The following is a 20,147-nucleotide window of genomic DNA, read 5'->3' as shown; positions in this document are numbered from 1 at the left end:
TAGTAGGATCATCAACGGCCTTGCACAGCGTGGGTGTGTTGTCTTCAGTTTGTATCCTCTTGTTATTTATAAAATGTCAGTGGAGACAGCATTTTTTGGTTTTTTTTTCCAAAAAATTGTACTTTTGGAATGGACAAGATGCTGTTGCAGTACGGAATAGGTGCATCAGTGTCTTTGGTGCTCAATATAGACTTTAGAATTTAATAATTACTGTTCCTACATAAAATATGTATGTGTGTGTAAACATACTGTTGTGTTTCAGTTGTTCTGTGTTGGGGTAAACAAGAAATTAAGGATTTCCTTGAAACCTTGTGTTTTGTGTCTTATCTCTATTCTTTTTTCTGTGGTTGTTCTTTCCTTGGTGAAGTCATTAGAGGAGCACAGTGAAACCATGAAAAATTCTGTGGTGGAGGAGCCCATCATCAATAAGGTACACACTAGTAATGCTCAAGTTAATTAGACCTTACATTATTATGAAATATTTCCTTTTTGAAATTGTGCTGATCTCCCTTAACAGAAATCTCTGACATAAGCAGGTAAACCTAAATTCAGGTTTGCAGGAGTTAGAGTTAAACTAGTCTTGTTGTAGAGCCTATCTGAAACTAAACATATGTTAGAAAGCTGGATTAAACAACTAGGTAAAAACAATATGTATTATCAAAGTCCAGAGCTATGCCAGGTGAAGAGCTGAGGTTCAGATTTGCCCAAGGGACAAAAGTTCAACAGTACTATGAGAACATGAGCTTTCACCGGAATGAGATGGCTAGAATAGTCACCTACAAGTGAAGGCGGTTAACTGAAGTTAGGGCAGTTTGTTAGCATGATCTAGTTTCCTACCAAAAATTTTCACTGAGCCTTAGTTTTAAGATGACAATGAACCCGCGTAACAACTTTATAGTAACTCACTTTAAAGATCAGTATGTGAGACTGAAAAGATAATACTATTCCTAGAAATACAAACAAGTACTGCATTCTTCAGGCTTTCTTTTACAAAAGTAGTGGGAAGACAGAAATGAGAACACTCTATGATGTCCTTGGGCTACCTTGTTATTAATTATGCGATAAAGCAGTATTAGTATGTAGATAACTGGAACCGACTGGGGAAAAAAGTCTTAATTTGGGTTTGCTTACTACACAACACAGATCATGTTTTTGTATCTGTTGTCACTGCAGTTTTGTGCAGGTTTACATACATCAGAATACTGGAGGATCAATTTTGTTTTCATCTTAAAGGTATTTGACTTCGTGGTGTATAATGGCTAAAGGCTTTTTTTTTAAGACTCTGAAAAAGACTGTTTGCAGTTCTTTGACAGCACCATGTTACTGTTTTTCGGCTCAAATATCCTTGTTTAAGTCTTTCGAAGACCAGAGAATTAAGAAATTGAAGGAAAGGGCTGGGAAACGGTAGTTATGAATAATTCTTTGTGTTTTGAAGAAAATACATGATTTTACATTTGTAATTAAGGTGTGAATTTTTATGTCACCGTTTGTTTGGCAATGCCTTTTTTTCACTGTAAAATTATTTTGCAAGTACAACAGACTGGAGTCTGTAATCTTTCAGTTTAATACTTGTAATGCTGAGCTCTTTATTTTTGAACAGGCGTACTACAGTGCTGGTAGAGATGCCAGCACACAATAAAATTCTAAACTGCATATACTTGTATGCGTTTCTAAAATGCAAAAGGGTAGACAAGATTCAAATACATAATTACATCATATTAAGAGAAGGCGGGGGGAAAAGTGATAGTAAATTGTTCGTGGTACTGGAATGTGCAGGATTCCAGATTTATTTAATGGCGGAGAATGGTTAATAGATAAGCTGCTAAATTCAAATTTGTCTTCCTGATGAAGGTCTTGTCTGCATGCTTTTTTGGACTATTTCATCAGTTTCAGTGGCGAAAAGTGTTTGCTAAGAGCATGAAATGACTTAGTAATTTTCTTTAAAAAAAAAAAACGTCGAGACTCAATTTTTTCTTATCAACACCCCCAAGTGTGGATGTAACCTTGCTGTTTTTCAGCATCCCTGAAAAACTGGAGAATGAACACAGTACTGTGACTTCTGTGACAAATTATGCTTTCTGTGGTGCTGTGGTAGTCCCATCGTGGCAGTGGGAAGCTAGATTATTACACCTGACACACATTTACCATAATTCTTGCAGGTTATATTTTTCATATTTTCTTAGAAGTAAAATCTATTAAAAATATATGAAATTTCATATGATCTGGTGTATGGTCTCTACTTCCAGTGAAAAGCACTGCTGCATAAAAGTTTGCATTTAAATATGCTTTACTTTCTGCGTACAGGTAGAAACAGATTTGGGATACCCAGGAGGCAAGGCAAGAATAATCCATAAAGAGTCTGACATCATTACTGCTTTTGCAGTCAATAAGGTGAGTATAAAGGAGGTGTTGTACTTCCACCTGATCAAAGGTGGTAGTCCCATAGTGAATGGGTGAGAGATCCTTTGCCAGTGATCCTGCTACAGCATAAACTCTTAGTGCTCCATTCTCTAAAGTACTTCATGATTATATTTTCGTAATTAAACAGTTGTCCTAGAGTTGGCTTCTACTTCAAGCTTTTGTGTAGGTGTATTTTTCCTCCTCTGTCAAAGACAACCAGGAAGTAATCTTTTCTTCTCCTGTTTAACTACTTAAGCCTTAAGAAGTGGAGGAGGGGGAGCTTGGTTGCAAGCAGTGTAGTGTAGCTATCTCCTGTTAATCCTGTGAGGAAAGCAATGAGAAGCTAGAGCTGCTTGAGAGAGGTGCAAATAAACTTTTAAAAGGGAAACATCAAGTTTAGACAGTTTAAGTATCTATATTTGTAGGCATAAATATTTGGGTTTTGTAAATTAAGTGTATGTTTTTGTGAACAACTGTACCGTAACCGATAAAGTTTTTAAAAGGACCTTTTTGAGTATTTCTTTTATATCTGCCTTTGTGTGTGTTGGTTTTTTTCAGGCAAATCGAAACTGCATTGCAATAGCATCAAGTCATGACATTCAAGAATTAGATGTTTCTGCGATTTTAGCTACGCAAATCTATACCTGGGTTGATGATGATGTGGAAATAGAAAATAAAGGGTATACTTTCTATGTTTCAAATATCACAGCTTGACTGTGTATAAATCAGTGTAACAAAGCACAATATTTGATGTTGTTGTTTGGAGTCTAACTTAGAATATTTTTTCATTTATAGGGCTGATGATTTCTTAGTTATACATGCTCGTGATGATCTGGTAAATGTTCAGGGAACCACTCCTTATACTCATAGTAATCCCGGCACACCTATCAATATGCCTTGGCTTGGTAGTACACAAACTGGCAGGGGTGCATCTGTGGTAAGTCACTTGTAAAAGATTAGCCTTATGTACTCTATCTACTTTTCTTCTTCTGTCTGTTCAATATTGCTGCTTATATTTTACAATTAGTGTATATGTAGTTTTTCTTTGTAATCAAGGCAAGCTGGAGTTTTTTATTATCATTCAATTAACAGGTAAAAATACTGCACAGAATTTAAGATGCACCAACTAAGCAAGCAAAGTTTTATTCAAACCATATATGCTTTCTAGAGTTCAGATACATTATTGAAAAATAACAAATCAGGGTTCAGGTAAGGAGTTGCAGCTTAAATTGTTCTTGAGTGACTTGAAGACAAATGTTGTATCTAAATGGTATATATTCAAGAGATTTCAGAATAGAAATTCATAAAGATTGGTTAGAAATATTTGTGTGAAATACGGAGGTATCTTTTAATTGAAGTATAATCTTAAGTGTTGTTTCGAGTTCCAGACCATTCCGGTTTTTATTTAAAAGTCAATACCAACTTTACTCTAGTACAAAGTATAATACCATTGTAGTGCACTGCATATTAGTATGAGCCTTTATTATAGAAAAGACAGCAAATGAACTCCTAAACCAGATTTCACTCACAGGACAGAGGCTTCAAATTAAATGAAACTCTAGAAACTGAGCAACTTCAACTTGGGGGGAAAAAAAAAAGAGATTCTTAGTTTCATAAGAAAAATGAGGAAGGCAATACTGCAGAAATACAACCAACAACAAACTTCATGCATAGTTTGAACTACACATCACACTGATGTATAACTGTTTATCTCCAAAAGCTGTTGTCAGCTCTGTCTTCTTTGAAGTTTTGCCATAGCTCTACTTAGTAGCATTATTCAATATCTCACTTCTGATGATCATGTTTTAGAGGAGATAATCGATTTTGCTGTGCAGCATTTCTGAAATACACTAGAGTGAGGGACACCCAGTAAAGCATGACTCTGTCCATATGAGCAAATTGATCCTTCCAGTCATATAGGTGACACCTGCATAAGGGTAGCTCTTACTTTTAGAAATAGCTTCTGTGTCTGGAATGAAGCTTGGCCCTGAGCAAAAAGCTGTTAGCTCAGATTTAATTCGGATCCAATGATAATTCTTGTCTGGCCACTGACATACTTACTTTAGTTCCTGTGCAGCATATATGCTTTCTAATAAAGCTGATGTGTTAGGTGGGAGATGCTTATTTGGAGTGACTTATCTGCGCTGAAATGGTCATACAAGATACCTGTATCTCAGCCTGTCGGCACATAGATATGGAGTTTTCATGGATAACTGAATGCATTAAGTCTTGTGACTTGGCTGCACTTTGTGGCATTTAACAGCTGAGATCAAGTCCATAAGTGGCAGCAGAATGAGAGTATCATATGTAAATTTATATTGTAGTTGATTTTTGAAAATATTTGATGATTAGGAGAAGCAGATAAAGACTGAGCGTTATAAGAATGAAAATGTTCTGTACATGTAGAAGTGGCTATGGTGCCAGTACCTACACCTCACCCTTCTATTTAGGAACTACTGCTCCTAGTTGCCAGTTTTGCAGCTTTGATATCACAATCAGGTCTCTTCTGCAAGTATAGTTTGATTGACTTTGCCACTTTCTCCTCTCACTATCTATATTTAGAATTTGTGTGGTTTGTGTCTTTCTCAACAATTACATAATCTATTAATGTAAACTATTCTTACATTACTTTCTATTTTATATGTAGTAAAACTTTTTTACCTTAAGATATATGGCTATGCTTGTGTTGAATGCATTTGCTGTTAAACTTTGGACCGAAATTTTGTTTGGCATACTGTTTAACTGTGGTAGAGAACCAGCCACAGCATGCAATGACACCTGCCCATGAGGTAAGGGAGACAAAGGTACTGAATGAAGGACAAAGTAAATGAAGGAAGACATAGGGATTCTTGAGAGAATATAGGGTTACTGGAGGAAACTCAGCTTCACCAAAACCTTTCTGTTGCTACTATTTGTCACTTTGTTCCTTTGGATACTGCTTTTGATCCTTGCTCCCATCTTTGCTTTTCCATCATTTGCAGCCCCTTTAGTAGATGTAGTCTGCTGTTCTTTACTATTACAGGCTTTTCAGGCTTGTTGTCTTTGATTCACTTCCATCAGTAAGGGAAGCTATTGGATGTATGATACTTAGTCAGTTGACAACATTTTATTAGCTCTAAGTTTGCGGTTTTTTTGTTGTTAATCTTCTTCACTGTTCCCTGATATGCAGTTCATAGAAGGTAAGTAAGGAGGCTCACCACCAGGTCCTTCATACAGTGTGCTTACACAGTTCTTAGAGGAGGTGTTTCTAAGAGAGCTCTGAGTTAGATAGTACATACTGTCAGCTTTGAAACTCAGGTAATGTTCAACAGCTTGTCTTCCAAACCAGTATGACTGACACCAATATTCACTAGTTTAATAACTGGTGGGGCAGATTTTAAGCATTTTTATTCTTCATTCTTACTGTACATTAGGCCTAAAGCACCCAGCTCTCCAACAAAGCAGTCAGTGTTCTACCCATCAGTTATTTCCAAGGCACATTTCTGTAAGCATGCATTTTTCCAAAGCGTAATCCAGTCGGGGTCAGAAGATCATGATGCATGCTTATCTGTTGAATGAAAGCCTACAATTTCCATTGACTTCTGGGTAAAAGCTAGTGGCTGTAAAACTCAACGCAACCCTTCATTTTGGTGAAGAAATAGAATGAGCATAAATAATTTTTCTTTCACTTACACATAGAGAAATTGTAACTTTAGATAGCAAAGTATTGCAATTATTTACTGGTTGGTGTATGCGCCGATGTTTGAAGAGTATCCTTCTCTGTTGTCTTAAATCTTATAGTGTATAAATTGTTTTTTTTTCACCAATATTTTACCAAAACATTCAGGTTTTTTCTTTGTCATTTAAAGTACTTATAGAAAAAAAGGAAAAGAAGTATTTGAAAAATCTTATTTTTTATTTTCAGGAAAGTATTTTGAAATCCACCTTGGTAACCAAGGGGCATAGGGCTTTCTCTTTAACAAATACTAAAGCTTTGAGAATTGGAAGATCTAAATCTGCTTCCAAAATGTAATCAAGAGGATTGCAATTACTCCCCTAATCCAAACCCCAGGGAATTTTAGCAAGAAAATAAATTTCCCATCCAACTGTTTTCCCTCCTTTTTGTTTGCAAACTGAAAATTTGAATAAAATTTTGTTTCAACTCTTTGGATCATATTTAGTAATATGAGTTACAAATTTTGCTTGCTTCATATGTTGTTCCATTTGACACCTTGATATGATTGGAGGCCAGGTGAGAACAGTGTGCTTAAAATACTTGATCCGCTATCTGCTGTTTTGGTGACAAAGCAGTGGCAAAATGCTTATCAAAATTAAAGCAGTTGAAAGTCATGGCTGGATTTTTGATGATCTAAAAGTTCTCTTCCAACCTAAAAGATTGTATGAAAGTAGTTCTGTGCCAGCTTGCTATTGATGTATAGTAAGTGGTAAGCATTGAAAGTGAGTGCTCTGGCAACAAACTTTTGTTTGTTATCATTTGAAGTTTACACCTGGTGCAAATATAAACTTAGGCCCTCTTCGCTCTCATATGTTCAGGTAAATAATCCGTGGATGAGCAAACCGAATCAAAAAAATTTCTGAGCAAAGAGTGTCTTCAAAGCAGCCAGATAGTTTTCAGGAGAACTAACAGGAAGTAAAAGAAGGAAAACTTAACTTTCACATATGTTAATGGAAAGAAAAGAAGGGAAGAGACATGAAAGAAAAATGCAGCTGCACTTTGAAAAGTCCCTACCATTTCTTTGCAATTGTGATATTGTGGGTTGGATTTCGGATTCAATTAGATGGGGGTTTTATCTTAATTGTGTAATGTTTCCGATCTTCTTCATGTCTTGAACTCTTCTCAGTTAGGAATTAGTCAACTAAGAAAAAGCATTTTTGGTAATGTAACTTGCTCCAAGCAAAATCTGGAATTTAGGAACAAAAGTGCTACTGAAAATCCATTGGATCTGTATTTGCAAAATTATAAATGCATTTGAAGACTTTTTTATTAATATTACTATTTACCAGTTGCTAGGTATATTGCTTATTCTGGATGGCCACAAATAATCACTTTTCAATCAATGACAATAAATTAACTAGATTTGAAAATAAATATATTCCTTCCTATTTTTTACTTCTGTTAAAGTTTGTTTACCTCTTTCTTTACATGCTTCTGCCTCTCTCTTGCTTATCTTACAATATTCAGGAATTTTCCAATAAATTTAATGGAATCAGAAAGGAATTGGCAAGAAAAGAGGTAAGACTGCAGTCTAAGGAATGTTTATATTTGGATCCATAAAACTCTGAAGCAAAAAGTTAATAATTACCTAGATGTATAAAGCTGAAAAAGTATTAACATCTACACTAGTCTTGGAAGAAACTGACCTCTATGTGAATTTCTAAACCTAGTAATTGCTTTCAGTAGGAATTTTGATAGGAAATGACTCTCTGCGGTCACTAATTATTCTAGTGCAATAAGTTTTTTTTGTTCAGTTGTTTAATTATTTCCTATTATTTTGTTTATTGAACAGATGCTCAAGAAGGCTATTAATAATGTCAGAAGAATGGCTTCTCATCCAACATTGCCATATTGTAAGTTCACTTCATTAAAAAAAAGAAGGAAGTTATCTAAAGAGTATATGTTTACTTATTGGCTCTGTTTCATAGTATGCTGCTATTCTGTACTATCACAGCAATTTATTGTATGTTTTAAAAGTTGTTTATAAGCCCTATTTTACTGAAACTACTTTTCATTAAAAAAATACTGGGTGATATAAAATAGCCTTTAGAAACGGTGATACGAAAAGTGCAGTATTTCTGTTTTATTTGTGACTTGGATGAAAAATGGTAAGAAAAAGATACATTATTATCTCCAAGTAAATAGCTTCATATTTCAGTACCATCTAAACACAATTATTAATTAAATAATGACTTAGTAGAGTTCAATAAGGTTTGCATAACCATGAGATTAAGTTTTAGTGGTACCCACTACTCCATGCCAGGTACCATGGCAGATATTGTGGCACTAGTTATTTTGAGGATGTTGTGAGCTGGTGTGAGATTTCTTAAAATTTTGGAAAGCAGCATTCTTCAAATGCTACACCATCTGTGAATCACAGAATCACAGAATGGTTGGGGTTGGAAGGGACCTCTGGAGATCATCTAGTCCAACCCGCAAAAAAAGCGATGTAAATATTTTCTGTTGCAGACCTGACAGGTGCTCAGGACGGTAGCGTAAGAATGTTTGAATGGGGTCATGCACAGCAAATCACATGTTTTCGGTCTGGTGGCAACTCCAGGGTAACTCGAATGAGATTCAATTACCAAGGAAATAAGGTAACTGACAGAATGCTTCTGTACTTGCCCTCTTCTCTCTGTCTCCCTGCTCCCTCTCCCAAATGATTGTAAATTAGCAGAAACATCACATTCTTCAAATCTAAGGTAGTTTCACTGAATTGTGCATCATTTTTCTGTAATACATACATGTGTATTTACAATTAATATAACTTTTTTTTTTTCAGTTTGGAATTGTTGATGCTGATGGATATATAAGTTTATATCAAACAAACTGGAAATGTTGCCCGCTTACCGGAAGTTCACCTAAACCATATTTGGTAAGCCGAAAACTAAATTTGCTTTCATTAACTTTTGTTATGCTCTCGTATTTCCTTCCCCTTTTAGAGTAGTTAGGATAGGGCAGGGGTTGTGCTGCTAACCAATGTTAATCAAGATTTAATAATATATTGTTGCCATCCTGTGATCCGTAGGACAGACTACTTCTTAAATCCTAATTATACTTACTAACTTAGAGTGTAGAAAATGTGATGTTAGATCTGAAATAACTTTCAATGTTCTTTGAGACTTGTCAATAATTGTCAATTGTTAATTAATCGTCAATAACACAGCACTAGAAAGTATACTTCTATGAAAAATAAAGACTATCAGAAGGCATACACATCCTCTGTTTTTTACATCGTCTGTTCTTTAAATTATTTTTAAAACAGCTTGCCTTCTTGAGGATGTTGAAGATTTCATGCTTATGCAAAATCCATTTCTTTTTTAAATAATAATTTCTAAACTGCAATTTTTCAGACCTGGCAGTGCCATAACAAAACAGCCAATGACTTTGTTTTCATCAGTTCATCTTCTTTGATAGCCACAGCAGGATTGTCTTCTGACAACAGGTAAGAACTGCTGTGATAATGCATAAAAATTAAGTGGTGCTGTGTTTTCTCTCCTTCCCGGGCTACACTCCCACCTTTTTTTCTGTTATTGTCCTTAAGCAGCTTAACAGCAACGTGAGTACTCATGCTCTCTCTTTCTTTGTGGGATGGGGAAAGAAGCAATGTTGGCAGCTAAATTCCACGTGCCTGTTAAAGGAGATTCCACAGGGAAGTACAGATCCTCTGTTCCTGCTTCATGTGAGGAAGGGGAGATGGACTTGCTGAGCTCTTCTCCCTGGGATCCTGTGAGAGGGACACATGGGAATGGTTCAAAGCTGTATCAGGGGAAGTTTAGACTAAACATCAGGAAGCATTTCTTTACCAAGAGGGTGGTCAAACACTGAAACAGGCTTCCTGGAGAGGTGATCGATGCCCTAAGCCTGTCAGTGTTTTAAGAGGCATTTGGACAGTGCCTTTAATAACTATTTAACTTTTGGTCAGCCTTGAAGTGGTCAGGCCATTGGACTGATAGGTCTCTTCCAGGTGAACTAATCTGTTCTATTCGTATGAGCCTGTCTTAAATTATTTTTATGTACACAGGGAGTTGTGCACAGTTCATTTCACATGTGTTTTCTTAAATAAGTTTGGATCAAGAAGGAGCAAAGCCTGCTACCATTCAGATGAATTCAACTACAAAAGATTTTAATCTCAATATGAACCCTTTATGAGAATAACTAGTCATAGAATAATTGTACATGGCATGTCCTTGCATTGTATGTATAATTATGAAAGTAGCTTGGGGTCTGCTCAAAAGTAATCATTGAAAGTCTGTTTACAGTGCTTCTTTGCCTGAAACAATTTTTTTAAGGTTCATGTGACTTTCCAAGTGTGCAAAATACTTTAGAACACTTCTCACTGAATTAAAACATATTTTTTCTACAGAAATATTTGTCTTTGGGATACTTTGGTTTCACCTACAAATAGCTTGGTGCATGGTAAGTAAAACACAACCAGCAGAGTATTTAACCACAGTAAAAAATGTGTATGTCTGTCTTTATGGAATAGTTATGTGGGAAGTAATTTTAATATTAGCTGTAAAGCATTTTTCACTATCCTGTGTGAGTGCACCAGCGGGAAAATAAAAACAGATTCTTGAGAAATTATTTAGTGTTATACATAAATGACTGGTTTCATGGACATGAGCACCTTCCTTTGCATACCTTGTCTCTTTGCACTGCAAGTGCAACCGCTGACAGCCAGACACCTGTAATTTCTGTTTCTCTTCTGCTTCTCTTTTCTCTTCTGTTTATCTATTTAAAAGATTCTGAACAACTCCTGCTTGTAGTGGCTAGAATGTTGAGAAGACAATAGCTATAACACAGTCAAAACTGCAGATTTAGCACAGTTATGAGATACTTATTTGCAGGATATGCCTCCACGCCCTTCAAGGTTGCTATGGCTCTGTCTATACTCATAAATGAGGCCCTACCCAACATTTATCAATTAAGTGTTAGACCAAAATATACTGTAAAGATGCTACAGACTATAAATATACTATAAAGATAGCACTGGGCAATGGCAGGTACATTATCCGTTTGGAGAATATGAGAGGACGTGCTTTTTATGAACTGTGAAGTATTTTATTGCCTCTGAAAATCCTGTCCTCAGAGAAGCCATGATTATAAACCAGTTTTCTAAAGATATGTATATGAATAAATGCACAATGTTTTCTAGAAAATATTAATTGATTTTTAATGAATGTATTGAACAAGCAGATGTACAAATAAGATCTCGCAATTATATACTAATTTTCAGAGTTGAACTAAGAGGTGAACTTACTGCTGTATTTGTTAAATAGTGCATTTTTTGCTTTCAAAAATTGTACAGTTCTATGACACTTTTGTGTCTTATTGCCAAATGCTGTGAAATGTTTTAAATGCTTTCTGTGTGTACATGTATAGATATCTACATAACGTATTACAAAAATGCTTTAGAAGAATTATTCCTTTAAGTATGGTTTTTGAGCTGTAATTAACAGGGTTTCATTTGTTACTAATATTTTGTGGCAGTGGTAAAGAAATACATTTCAATGTCTGGAATCCAGAATTAGGCTCAGAGAGAGAGCCGTGAACTTGTAATTGAACTACGGTGAATGCTTAATTGTATGTGTGAGATGTGTGGAGTTTCTAAATGTAAATTTAGAGAACTCTTTGAACTACAAGTACAATAAACTACATGCCATGTGTTAGGATTCATAGCGTCTAGTCTCAAACATACTGAGCTTTGTTCTGATAATTGTCATCTTCATTCACTTCCTCCACTCATTTTGGGGAGCAGACATATCCAAATAAACATGGAAATCAGCAAATTAGAAGTAAAATAATCACTGGAAATTTACAAGATATTTGGGCAAGGAATTTAGGAGGACACTTCTTATGGGAAACATATGCCTTAAAATAACAAGCATTAGAGCGTTTGAAAAGGATCTATTTCTGGTCAAGGCTTAATAGTTTGTGATTACACAGAGTAGAAGAAGGATATACATTGTTTTTCATACAGATTGTAGCTGCTTATTTGAAAATACTGCAACTTCAGGATGTCTGATGTGAACCGAGGCTTGCATATATATGATACTACAATAAATGGAGTGGTTGTGGTCAGTTGGATTACAGCATCAAAGTCACTGTTGCTACAGTCTTGAACCATTAGAGGTTGATAGAAAATAAAAGTTAGTACTGTATGTTTATTTAAATTACTTTGCTTTGCCTTTCAGCTTTTATCTGTCATGATAGTGGAGCAACTGTGCTAGCATATGCTCCAAAACATCAGCTGTTAATATCTGGAGGCAGAAAAGGCTTTACCTGTATAATTGATCTTCGCCAAAAACAGCAGCAACAGTTACTCCAGAGTCATGATTCTCCAGTCAAAGCAATTGCTGTTGATCCTACAGAAGAGTATTTTGTCACAGGATCTGCTGAAGGCAACATAAAGGTATTAAAGAGCAGGAGGGAGCAGAGAGATAAAGATGTGTAAATTCAAAAAGAATCTTGCATAGGTGTGAAATAATCAGATATGTCATAAGTTCTGCATTTGTTCTCTACTCTGACTTTCACATTTACTAATGTAATTATGAAACATTAATCTTACCTTGCAGTCTTACATTTAGTTAGTCTTACCTTAGTCCCTATATATTTCCTTATTATAGAAAATGAATGTTCTATAACTGTGTCATTACAGATTTCTACATATCTTTTCCATTACAGTTAGTGTCAGGAAAAATGAATGCAAAATGTAGACCAGTTTCTCCACGACTCATTGCTGGTGAATTTTAAGGTCATGCTAATTATCCTTTTGCAGGATTGATGTTTTGATGCTTTTTCAGGTATGGAGTCTGTCAACATTTAATCTTCTCCACACTTTCATCAATGAGCATGCTCGACAGTCTCTCTTCAGAAACATTGGGACAGGAGTCATGCAAATTGAAACAGGACCAGCAAATCACATATTTTCCTGTGGTGCTGATGGAACAGTAAAGATGAGAATCTTGCCTGATAGATTCAGCCCTTTAAATGATATGTTAAAAAATGATGTGAAATTTATGATCTAATATTTTTCTCAGAACCATGTATAATGTTCCCCTTCTGCCATCCCTGATTTTTTTTTTTTTTTTTTTTTTTCTGGAACTAGCCAACAAAGCAGATACACAATGATAGCTCGTGCTACAGAGATGTTCTTCCCTCCCATATTTATTACCTGGAGCTTTTAGTTCATGATGCAGTGATGCCTTAAAGATTAACAGAGTCCTTCCAATTTTGATTGTTGCCTAAAATAAAAGCTATACATGACTCCAAATTATGTACTTATATTATTATTAAGATGTTGCTGAAGTTGTTTACTTTTCCTTTGAGGTAGTTACACTCCTACCTGGAGTGTACCATCTGGGTCTGGCCTCTGCTTGTATTCAACACCTGGCCGCCTTCTAAAAGCAGGTCCGTCCAGATGGAAACCTTAGATAATGTTACTCTTTCGTTGTGGCAACCATAACTGTAAAAGTAAAAATTTATACCTACGTGTAGAAGAGAAACAACACCTGTATGAGTAAATACTCCTGGCAATGCAAGCTTTCATATAATGAACCACTATCTGTCTCCATTCCTGGAATCCAGGCTGTTTACCTCTCTAACTTGCATGGTGTCCTTCCTCTCATCTAGGGTATAAGAAACTGAAGGATGTTCTGTAACTTCTGTTCTATAGCTTGAATCACTGCCATCAGGATGGCAGGCTTACCTTTAAAAAATAAATATATTTTTAAGCCTGAACACTCCCTTTACAAAAATATGTAAATATTAATGGATATCTTCCTAGTAAAATAGTAGAGACTGTGTGAAGCTTTAGTCTTGATCCAAAAGATAGAGGAAGATACTGCTTTAGGATATGACACTAGAATTTCTTCAAGAATATTTATTTACATGTCTGTAGAGGAAAAAAAAAACCTAATTTATTTTTACATTTTTTCCAGTAAGCCTTTTATTTAGCCCAAAGATACTCTGTTCATTCTTAGCACTTACATTCTTGTTTGTCTGCTTTTCCTAAGGACTTTAAAAAAGGAAAAAGAAAAGAAGTTCAACAGCAAAGTACTTAAATACTGTCAGCCTTTGTACTGTATGTTTACATCTAGTGTAAAGTGAAAGAAAAAAATTTGGAAAGGATAGATGGATTTTTTTTTTGCCAAAATATTAAACTGCATAACTTCAATGTTTGACCAAATTATTAATGCACAAAGCCTTTACATTTTTTTTAGTCAGCTAAAAACTGTTTCTGTAAGTATTCTGGTTTACTTTTCCTGACTTGAGAGCTTGACAGAGGTTTAATTTGTAAATTAGATGTGAAGCTGGATTACTTGAATGCCAATGGCATACTTTTTGCTAAAAGGTATTTTGTGAAATATAGCACCAAGATATTAACTGTAAAATAAACTTGTCAAATTAGGAACTTATGGGGATAAATAAAGCATAGCAGAGATGAAGGGCTTTTAAAACGAACTTTGTAACATTCTCAGGATGCTTTTATCTTAAGAATATAAAATAGTTTAAAAAGATTTTGTAAAATGTATTAAGGTCATTTTAAATGTGTGTTTCGCAAGTTGCAGTGCAAACACTATGAAGGTTTTTATGCACATAACCTGAATTTTCAAATTGTGCAATAAAAAGAATGTGAATATTTTGCCATGAAGAAAAGATGTGACAGCATTTCAAACCGGTACAGCTGTTCAGTGATTCAATTGTAATTGTTCTTCCACAACTCTTATAGGTTGAAATAAAAATTTATATCAAAACAGTTTAAGTACAGTGATGGACCAGAAAAGTGACTAAAGGTGACAGCACCTTACAAAACTGACTTGCCCAATGCGTATGTCATATCTGCTCAGTGGCTGAGTTTCTAATATTCCTTATGAAAGAAGGAAAACAATGGAGTTAACAGTACCACACTCATTGAGAAACAACTGAAACCTGACTTTGTAGCTGCTTATGTACGTGTATCAGTTTTATGCACCCACTGAACTAACAAAGTTACATTCAGAAAAGGAAAACGTGCAAAAATCATGGCAACGTTATATAATTATGTCCTTAATGTTTTGTCCTTAAATATTGATATCTCATTAGCTTTAATATTTCAAGCTCAGTTTATTGTACCGGCGATCACAAAGAGCTGTCTTACCGTCTGCGAACTGAGCAGATTTTATATGTTATTTGCCAAGAGATAAAATGTTGTCATTTTTCTGAGTAGAGCTGCACTTTGAATAATCCTGGCAAATTTATGCTTATTCCAGAAAAGTACTGACTGTGAGCAGGCATTTTCAATAATGTTTGTAGTTACCATAAGCTACTCTGAAAACTAAATTATGTAAAATCACAGTGTATTTGCCACACCTTCATAATCTTCCCAATAAATCCTGCAGAAACTGAACCTTCTGGAATTCCATGTTGCTGCTACTTCATTTACAAATCAGTTGTTTGCTTGTATAATGTTTGCTGATGTCTAACAATTATTCTAAGTGAAATTATCAGTGGTTTTCTTGTAATGATGGAGTCAAAATCACTTAGCTTCTATTGTATCTGAATCTTGTAAAGGGACACTCTCAACTTTAAATGTAGTCATTGAGGAAGAATTGAACTCAAAACTCTTCCAGCTGTTGCCCTTAACACCTTTCACTGACTTTTGTCCTCCAGTAGTTAAAGCTTTCTCCCTGTTGCTATGCAAGTTACTCAAACAGAATAGTGGATACCCAGAGTTCTGTGCTTGAAGTAGCCATGTGCACAAACTGAACTTAAAATATGCATTTACCAGCGCTTAATTGACAGTAGTTCCATGCCCAGACAAAACTCAGCTTGTAGTTGATAATGTCCCTTTTAAATATAATAGACTAGCAGTTGTGACATGTTTCTCTATGTAGCAATACGTAATGCAATCAACGTGTGTCATTCTTGTGTTGCTAATTGATTCAGTTACATCAAACAGGTCCAAGTTCTTTACTAGTACTTTAGTAACTTGTGAGAGTTAAAACTCTGGCCATCTGGGTACTTAAGCTGGCTTGCTGTGTGTCTTTTAACCAGAACATTCTCAGCTGACAGATGATGTTGGAGGATGTTTATGGAGAAAGATGAAGAGTGGAATAGATGCAGATTTTGTACCACACTGCTGTGGCACAAGCACATGTTCTACTGCCTTTTAGGAACCTTGCGACCCGTTACAGGAAATAAGTTGTTGAGATACCGTGCATTAGGTAGCACTCCCTTCCTCTTAAAGAGCATCCAGTGTTAGGTTAGTTGCAAGAGGAATGAAACAAGCAACAGAAATAAGCTTGGAGACAATATGTTTTCCAAGGTAGTTTTTTCAAATGTTTATTTTTACTAAAAATAGCAATGGCAGGTTCAGCACACTGATAAAACTACTTTATATAAAAATAAAGATACTGATTTACCAAGTTTCTTGGTGTTTCTTATTCCTCCCTCTTTCAAAGTGTAAATTCTGTATAGTTTTGGCCTCTCAGGTCTCTTTTTTTTGGTTTAGCTTTTCATGCCTTAGCTTTTCGATTTTTTTTTTTTCCCCCACCCCCTTTCTCATGTAATTCAGTGCATAACTATCAGTTGTAATAAGCTCTAAGTCATTTATCAGTGGAATGAGGCTGATGTCATTTTCTTCCACAACTGTAATAACTTTAACTCGTTGTCTGTTTCGTTTGCACTGTGAACCTCTTGCAGAACTCCACCTTTTTAATTTTGCCAGCTCTAGAAGAGATCCAAAGATGAGTCTCCCTGCCGTAGTTAACACTGGGTGGTGAGCTGCTGCCAAAATTAAAAATACTTTGACATACAGCTCAGTAGAACGAAAGAATTTTATTTGGGGTTTGCCCAATGATTCTAACTCCTCCTGTGGTCACAAAGCAAGGAAAGAAGGGAAGAAAATATGTACCCCACCGAGACCCTGATTTCCTTTGCGGGCGGTTTGAACCCCCTTTTCTCCACCTGGTGCTTGCCCCAGTCGCGCCCCGGGCGGAGGCGACCTGACCGCGCTGCGCCCCTCTGCTGCCGCCCGGGTTTCCCGTGGCCGTTGCGCGCCGCTGGCCCGGCCGAGAGCTGGCGGTGGGCGTTCTGAGCGGGACCAACGCGAGCGAACCGGCCTTCCCCCTCCTCGTCCTCCCCGGGGCGGGCGGCGGCGCCGGGCCGGGCAGAGCCGCCCCCTCCCGCCCGCCAGGGTCGCGCCCCGCCCCGCGGCGTGAGGAGCCGGGGTTGCCTGTGCCGCGCCCGCACCGCCTCGGCAGCGCCGCTCCCGCCGCTCCCGCCGCAGCCCCGAGGAGGAGGCGCCGCCGCCGCCGCCCCGCGCCCACACAGTAAGTGCCAGCGCTCCGCGGGGCCGCGCTCCCGCCGCGCCGCGCAGCCCCCTCCCCTGCGCGCCGGGGGAAGGAGCGGCGGGCGGCAGCGGCTGCTCCGCCGCAGGGTGGGCCCGCGCCCGCGGAGCCTCAGCGGCCGGGCGGGCTGGGGGCGGGCTGGGGCCTGGCAGCCCGGGGGCGCCCCGGGAGCCTCCCCGCCGAGGGGGCGGCTCTGGGGGCCTGGCTGCCCGGCGGCCGCGGGTGGTGTGTCCCGGGCCGGCGCTGGGGAGCGGAGCTGGGCTTCCGGCGGCGCCCCGGAGTCACTCCGGTTTCAGCGTGGGTCCGAAACGCGGTGGCCCGGGCGGAACTGGGGGACCCCCCGCGGGGCCGGGGCGCGTCGCTGCCGCCTCCTGCCCCGGCGGCTCCGGCGCTGCGGAGCCCGAGCACCGGCTCTCCAGGGGGGAGCTGCCCGAAACACGCTCGTTGGGAGTTTCGTCACGCAAAAAATGTATTCGGGTGAAAGCTGTGCGTGGGTTTCTGTGCAGGGAACCCTAACTGCCTGTCTTCCCTGTGTCGCTCTTCCTGGGCAGCGGGGCAGTTTTCTGCTTTTTTCAGAAATATTTAGGCTTTCGCCAGAAGTGAGCCGTCCCTCCTCGTCAGGGTGTGCTTGAGCACGCTCTGAACAGATCCGTACCTCTTGGAGCAGAGGCAGCAGGCGTGGTAAACGCGGCTGGATTCTGCGTGGTGCTGGTGGAAGACAAACTTTTCTGAGATATGAGAGTTTGTTTCTCAAACACTAGTACCAAAATTCTGCTAATAAAAGTCGCTTCCATCTTAATTACGTACTGCTAATTAAATGAGAGACGTATCACGGTTCAGTGTGGGATTTACCTTCTTAGAAGCCTGGATGGTCGGACTTCCCATGCTGGAGGTCTCTGTGTCCCTAGAGGTGCATGTTCACAATCTTGAGCACACATATGCACCGGCAAAGCAAAATGCAGCCCAAATGGTGCTTCGCTCTGCACATGTCTAGTTTCAGTTATGCTCCTTTGCAGGTTATTTCACGTAACTGACTAGTGAAACTACTCACGTTACAAACCGCCTGGTCGAAACCTCTCCGGGCAGTCGGATACGCCAGATGAGGAGCTGGCTGGGTTAACTGCTGCCAGCTCCGCTTATCTCTTGCCAGCTCCAAATAGGAAATTTTATTTGGAAGAGCACTGTTAGCGTAGCCGAGCACTTGCAGCCCTTGCGAGAGCACGCTAGCCTTTTGGCTGCCACAGACCGCAGGTCTGGTCTGAAAAGCATTGCTGGTCTGAACCTCGTCGCCTGTGGGCATCGCTGTGCGATCCAGAGTCACTGTTCCTCATCAGCAGACCCAGGGCGGGTGTTGCAGGGGCAGCACAGGTATCTGGAAAGGCACCGCGCCTAGACGGGTCCTGATGGTGCACACCCTTCCTGTTCCCATGGTGGGAACCACGTAAGATTAGATGGATCTTGTTTAAAAACACAGTGAAAAGCCACTGACACTGCGTGTTGCTTATAACTCTTCAATTTAATCGCTTTGGTGGGAATCTTTATTTATTTGTGGCGGAAGTTTCTGATTGTTTTTTCTACTTTCAGCAATTAGCATTTTACTAAACTTTTGAGGTTGTGGAGGTCTGAGCTATTATAACTTGAAATTAGGCTGAATGCATTCCCTTCCTCATCATGGTACTTACATTGTTGCTATGTGTTAACTGTGCAAAAATGTAGCGTGTTTGCTGCCCTCAAAGTTTAAACTTAATTAAGCAAGCACATGATGCATGTACTGCATGTTACATGAGCAGGATACATTTTTACCTTGTCTACATTTAAAAAACTGTAATGGGGAGGGGGAAAAACCTCCTCAAGGGAATCACCTACTGAGGCATTAGGAGGTGTTCAGATGTTCCTCGCCGCTTCATCCCATAAGTCTGTTTTCTAAGTGGTGGGAATCATCTGCTGTCTGTCAAATAAACCATGTGAAAGTTGGCTCTAAACAGGAATTGGTAGGAAAAGAAATCCAGAGAGGAAGAGTTTTGCAGTGGGAGGAGGCCCAAACCTTTTATTTGGAAAACAAAATTCGGTTAACTTGGAACATGCTTAGAAGCAGGAAGAAGGAACTAAAATGTTCTAGTACATTTACATACTTTTTTTTTTTTTTTTTTTTTTTTAAGTCTGGAAGGGAATTTCACATGGAATATTATAAAAATAAAAGTTGTGGTGCAGATACTTGCAGGGGCACAAAACACAGGGGCTTGAGATGGAAGTCACTCACTGTTCGCCCTGACAACAGGAAGCTGCTCATTTCCGTTAAATAGTAAATAGCCTAATCTGACTAAACCTAGATTTCAGTGTACTTTGTAGGTTAATTTGCCTATTTTGAGTTTTCTTTAGAAGAAAACTTTGCTGCTACACAAAGAATAATAATTGTTGCTTCAAACGGTTGAGAAATCTCAGCCTTGGTCAGCTTCTTATTTCACTACATCGAGACGAGTCCTCCAAGTGATGGACAGTAAAATGCCTAATAATCTTTAAAGCAGATAATGTGTCCCTACAGATTATTTTTATATGAATAATAAAAGTACTGAATAACAAAGTATGGTATGTAAACAGTAGCTGATCTGAGAGAAGTTACATGTTCATTATGAATTTTCTCCCAGGTTGCAGATGTTCACTCTTTATTTTACCTCTAGCATTTTTTGTTTGTTTTAAAT

The 20,147-nt window shown here is 38.3% G+C and overlaps 2 protein-coding genes across 5 annotated transcripts in view; both read left to right on the top strand.

The window, feature by feature from the left end:
• The window catches only part of DMXL1 (Dmx like 1), an 80,747-nt gene extending 65,241 nt beyond the window's left edge, over positions 1–15,506 (top strand). For 2 of the 4 annotated variants that reach the window (XM_065657655.1, XM_065657653.1), the window contains 12 exons: positions 368–430; positions 2,305–2,391; positions 2,959–3,080; positions 3,196–3,337; positions 7,583–7,633; positions 7,908–7,968; positions 8,585–8,712; positions 8,898–8,990; positions 9,469–9,560; positions 10,482–10,534; positions 12,313–12,530; positions 12,922–15,506. In XM_065657655.1, the coding sequence (XP_065513727.1) occupies positions 368–430; positions 2,305–2,391; positions 2,959–3,080; positions 3,196–3,337; positions 7,583–7,633; positions 7,908–7,968; positions 8,585–8,712; positions 8,898–8,990; positions 9,469–9,560; positions 10,482–10,534; positions 12,313–12,530; positions 12,922–13,146 (1,335 nt within the window). In that variant the 3' untranslated portion in view covers positions 13,147–15,506. The remainder of the gene's footprint in view (positions 1–367; positions 431–2,304; positions 2,392–2,958; positions 3,081–3,195; positions 3,338–7,582; positions 7,634–7,907; positions 7,969–8,584; positions 8,713–8,897; positions 8,991–9,468; positions 9,561–10,481; positions 10,535–12,312; positions 12,531–12,921) is intronic. The other 2 variants (XM_065657656.1, XM_065657654.1) reach the window with 1 other exon arrangement.
• Positions 15,507–17,368: 1,862 nt separating this feature from the next.
• The window catches only part of TNFAIP8 (TNF alpha induced protein 8), a 62,212-nt gene continuing 59,433 nt past the window's right edge, over positions 17,369–20,147 (top strand). The window contains exon 1 of the mRNA XM_065656359.1: positions 17,369–17,430. Coding sequence (XP_065512431.1) covers position 17,430 — 1 coding nt within the window. The 5' untranslated portion in view covers positions 17,369–17,429. The remainder of the gene's footprint in view (positions 17,431–20,147) is intronic.

Source organism: Caloenas nicobarica, chromosome Z (assembly GCF_036013445.1).
Source record: "Caloenas nicobarica isolate bCalNic1 chromosome Z, bCalNic1.hap1, whole genome shotgun sequence".
Classification (NCBI taxonomy): Eukaryota; Metazoa; Chordata; class Aves; order Columbiformes; family Columbidae; genus Caloenas; species Caloenas nicobarica.
This window is presented reverse-complemented; position numbering and strand designations above follow the sequence as displayed.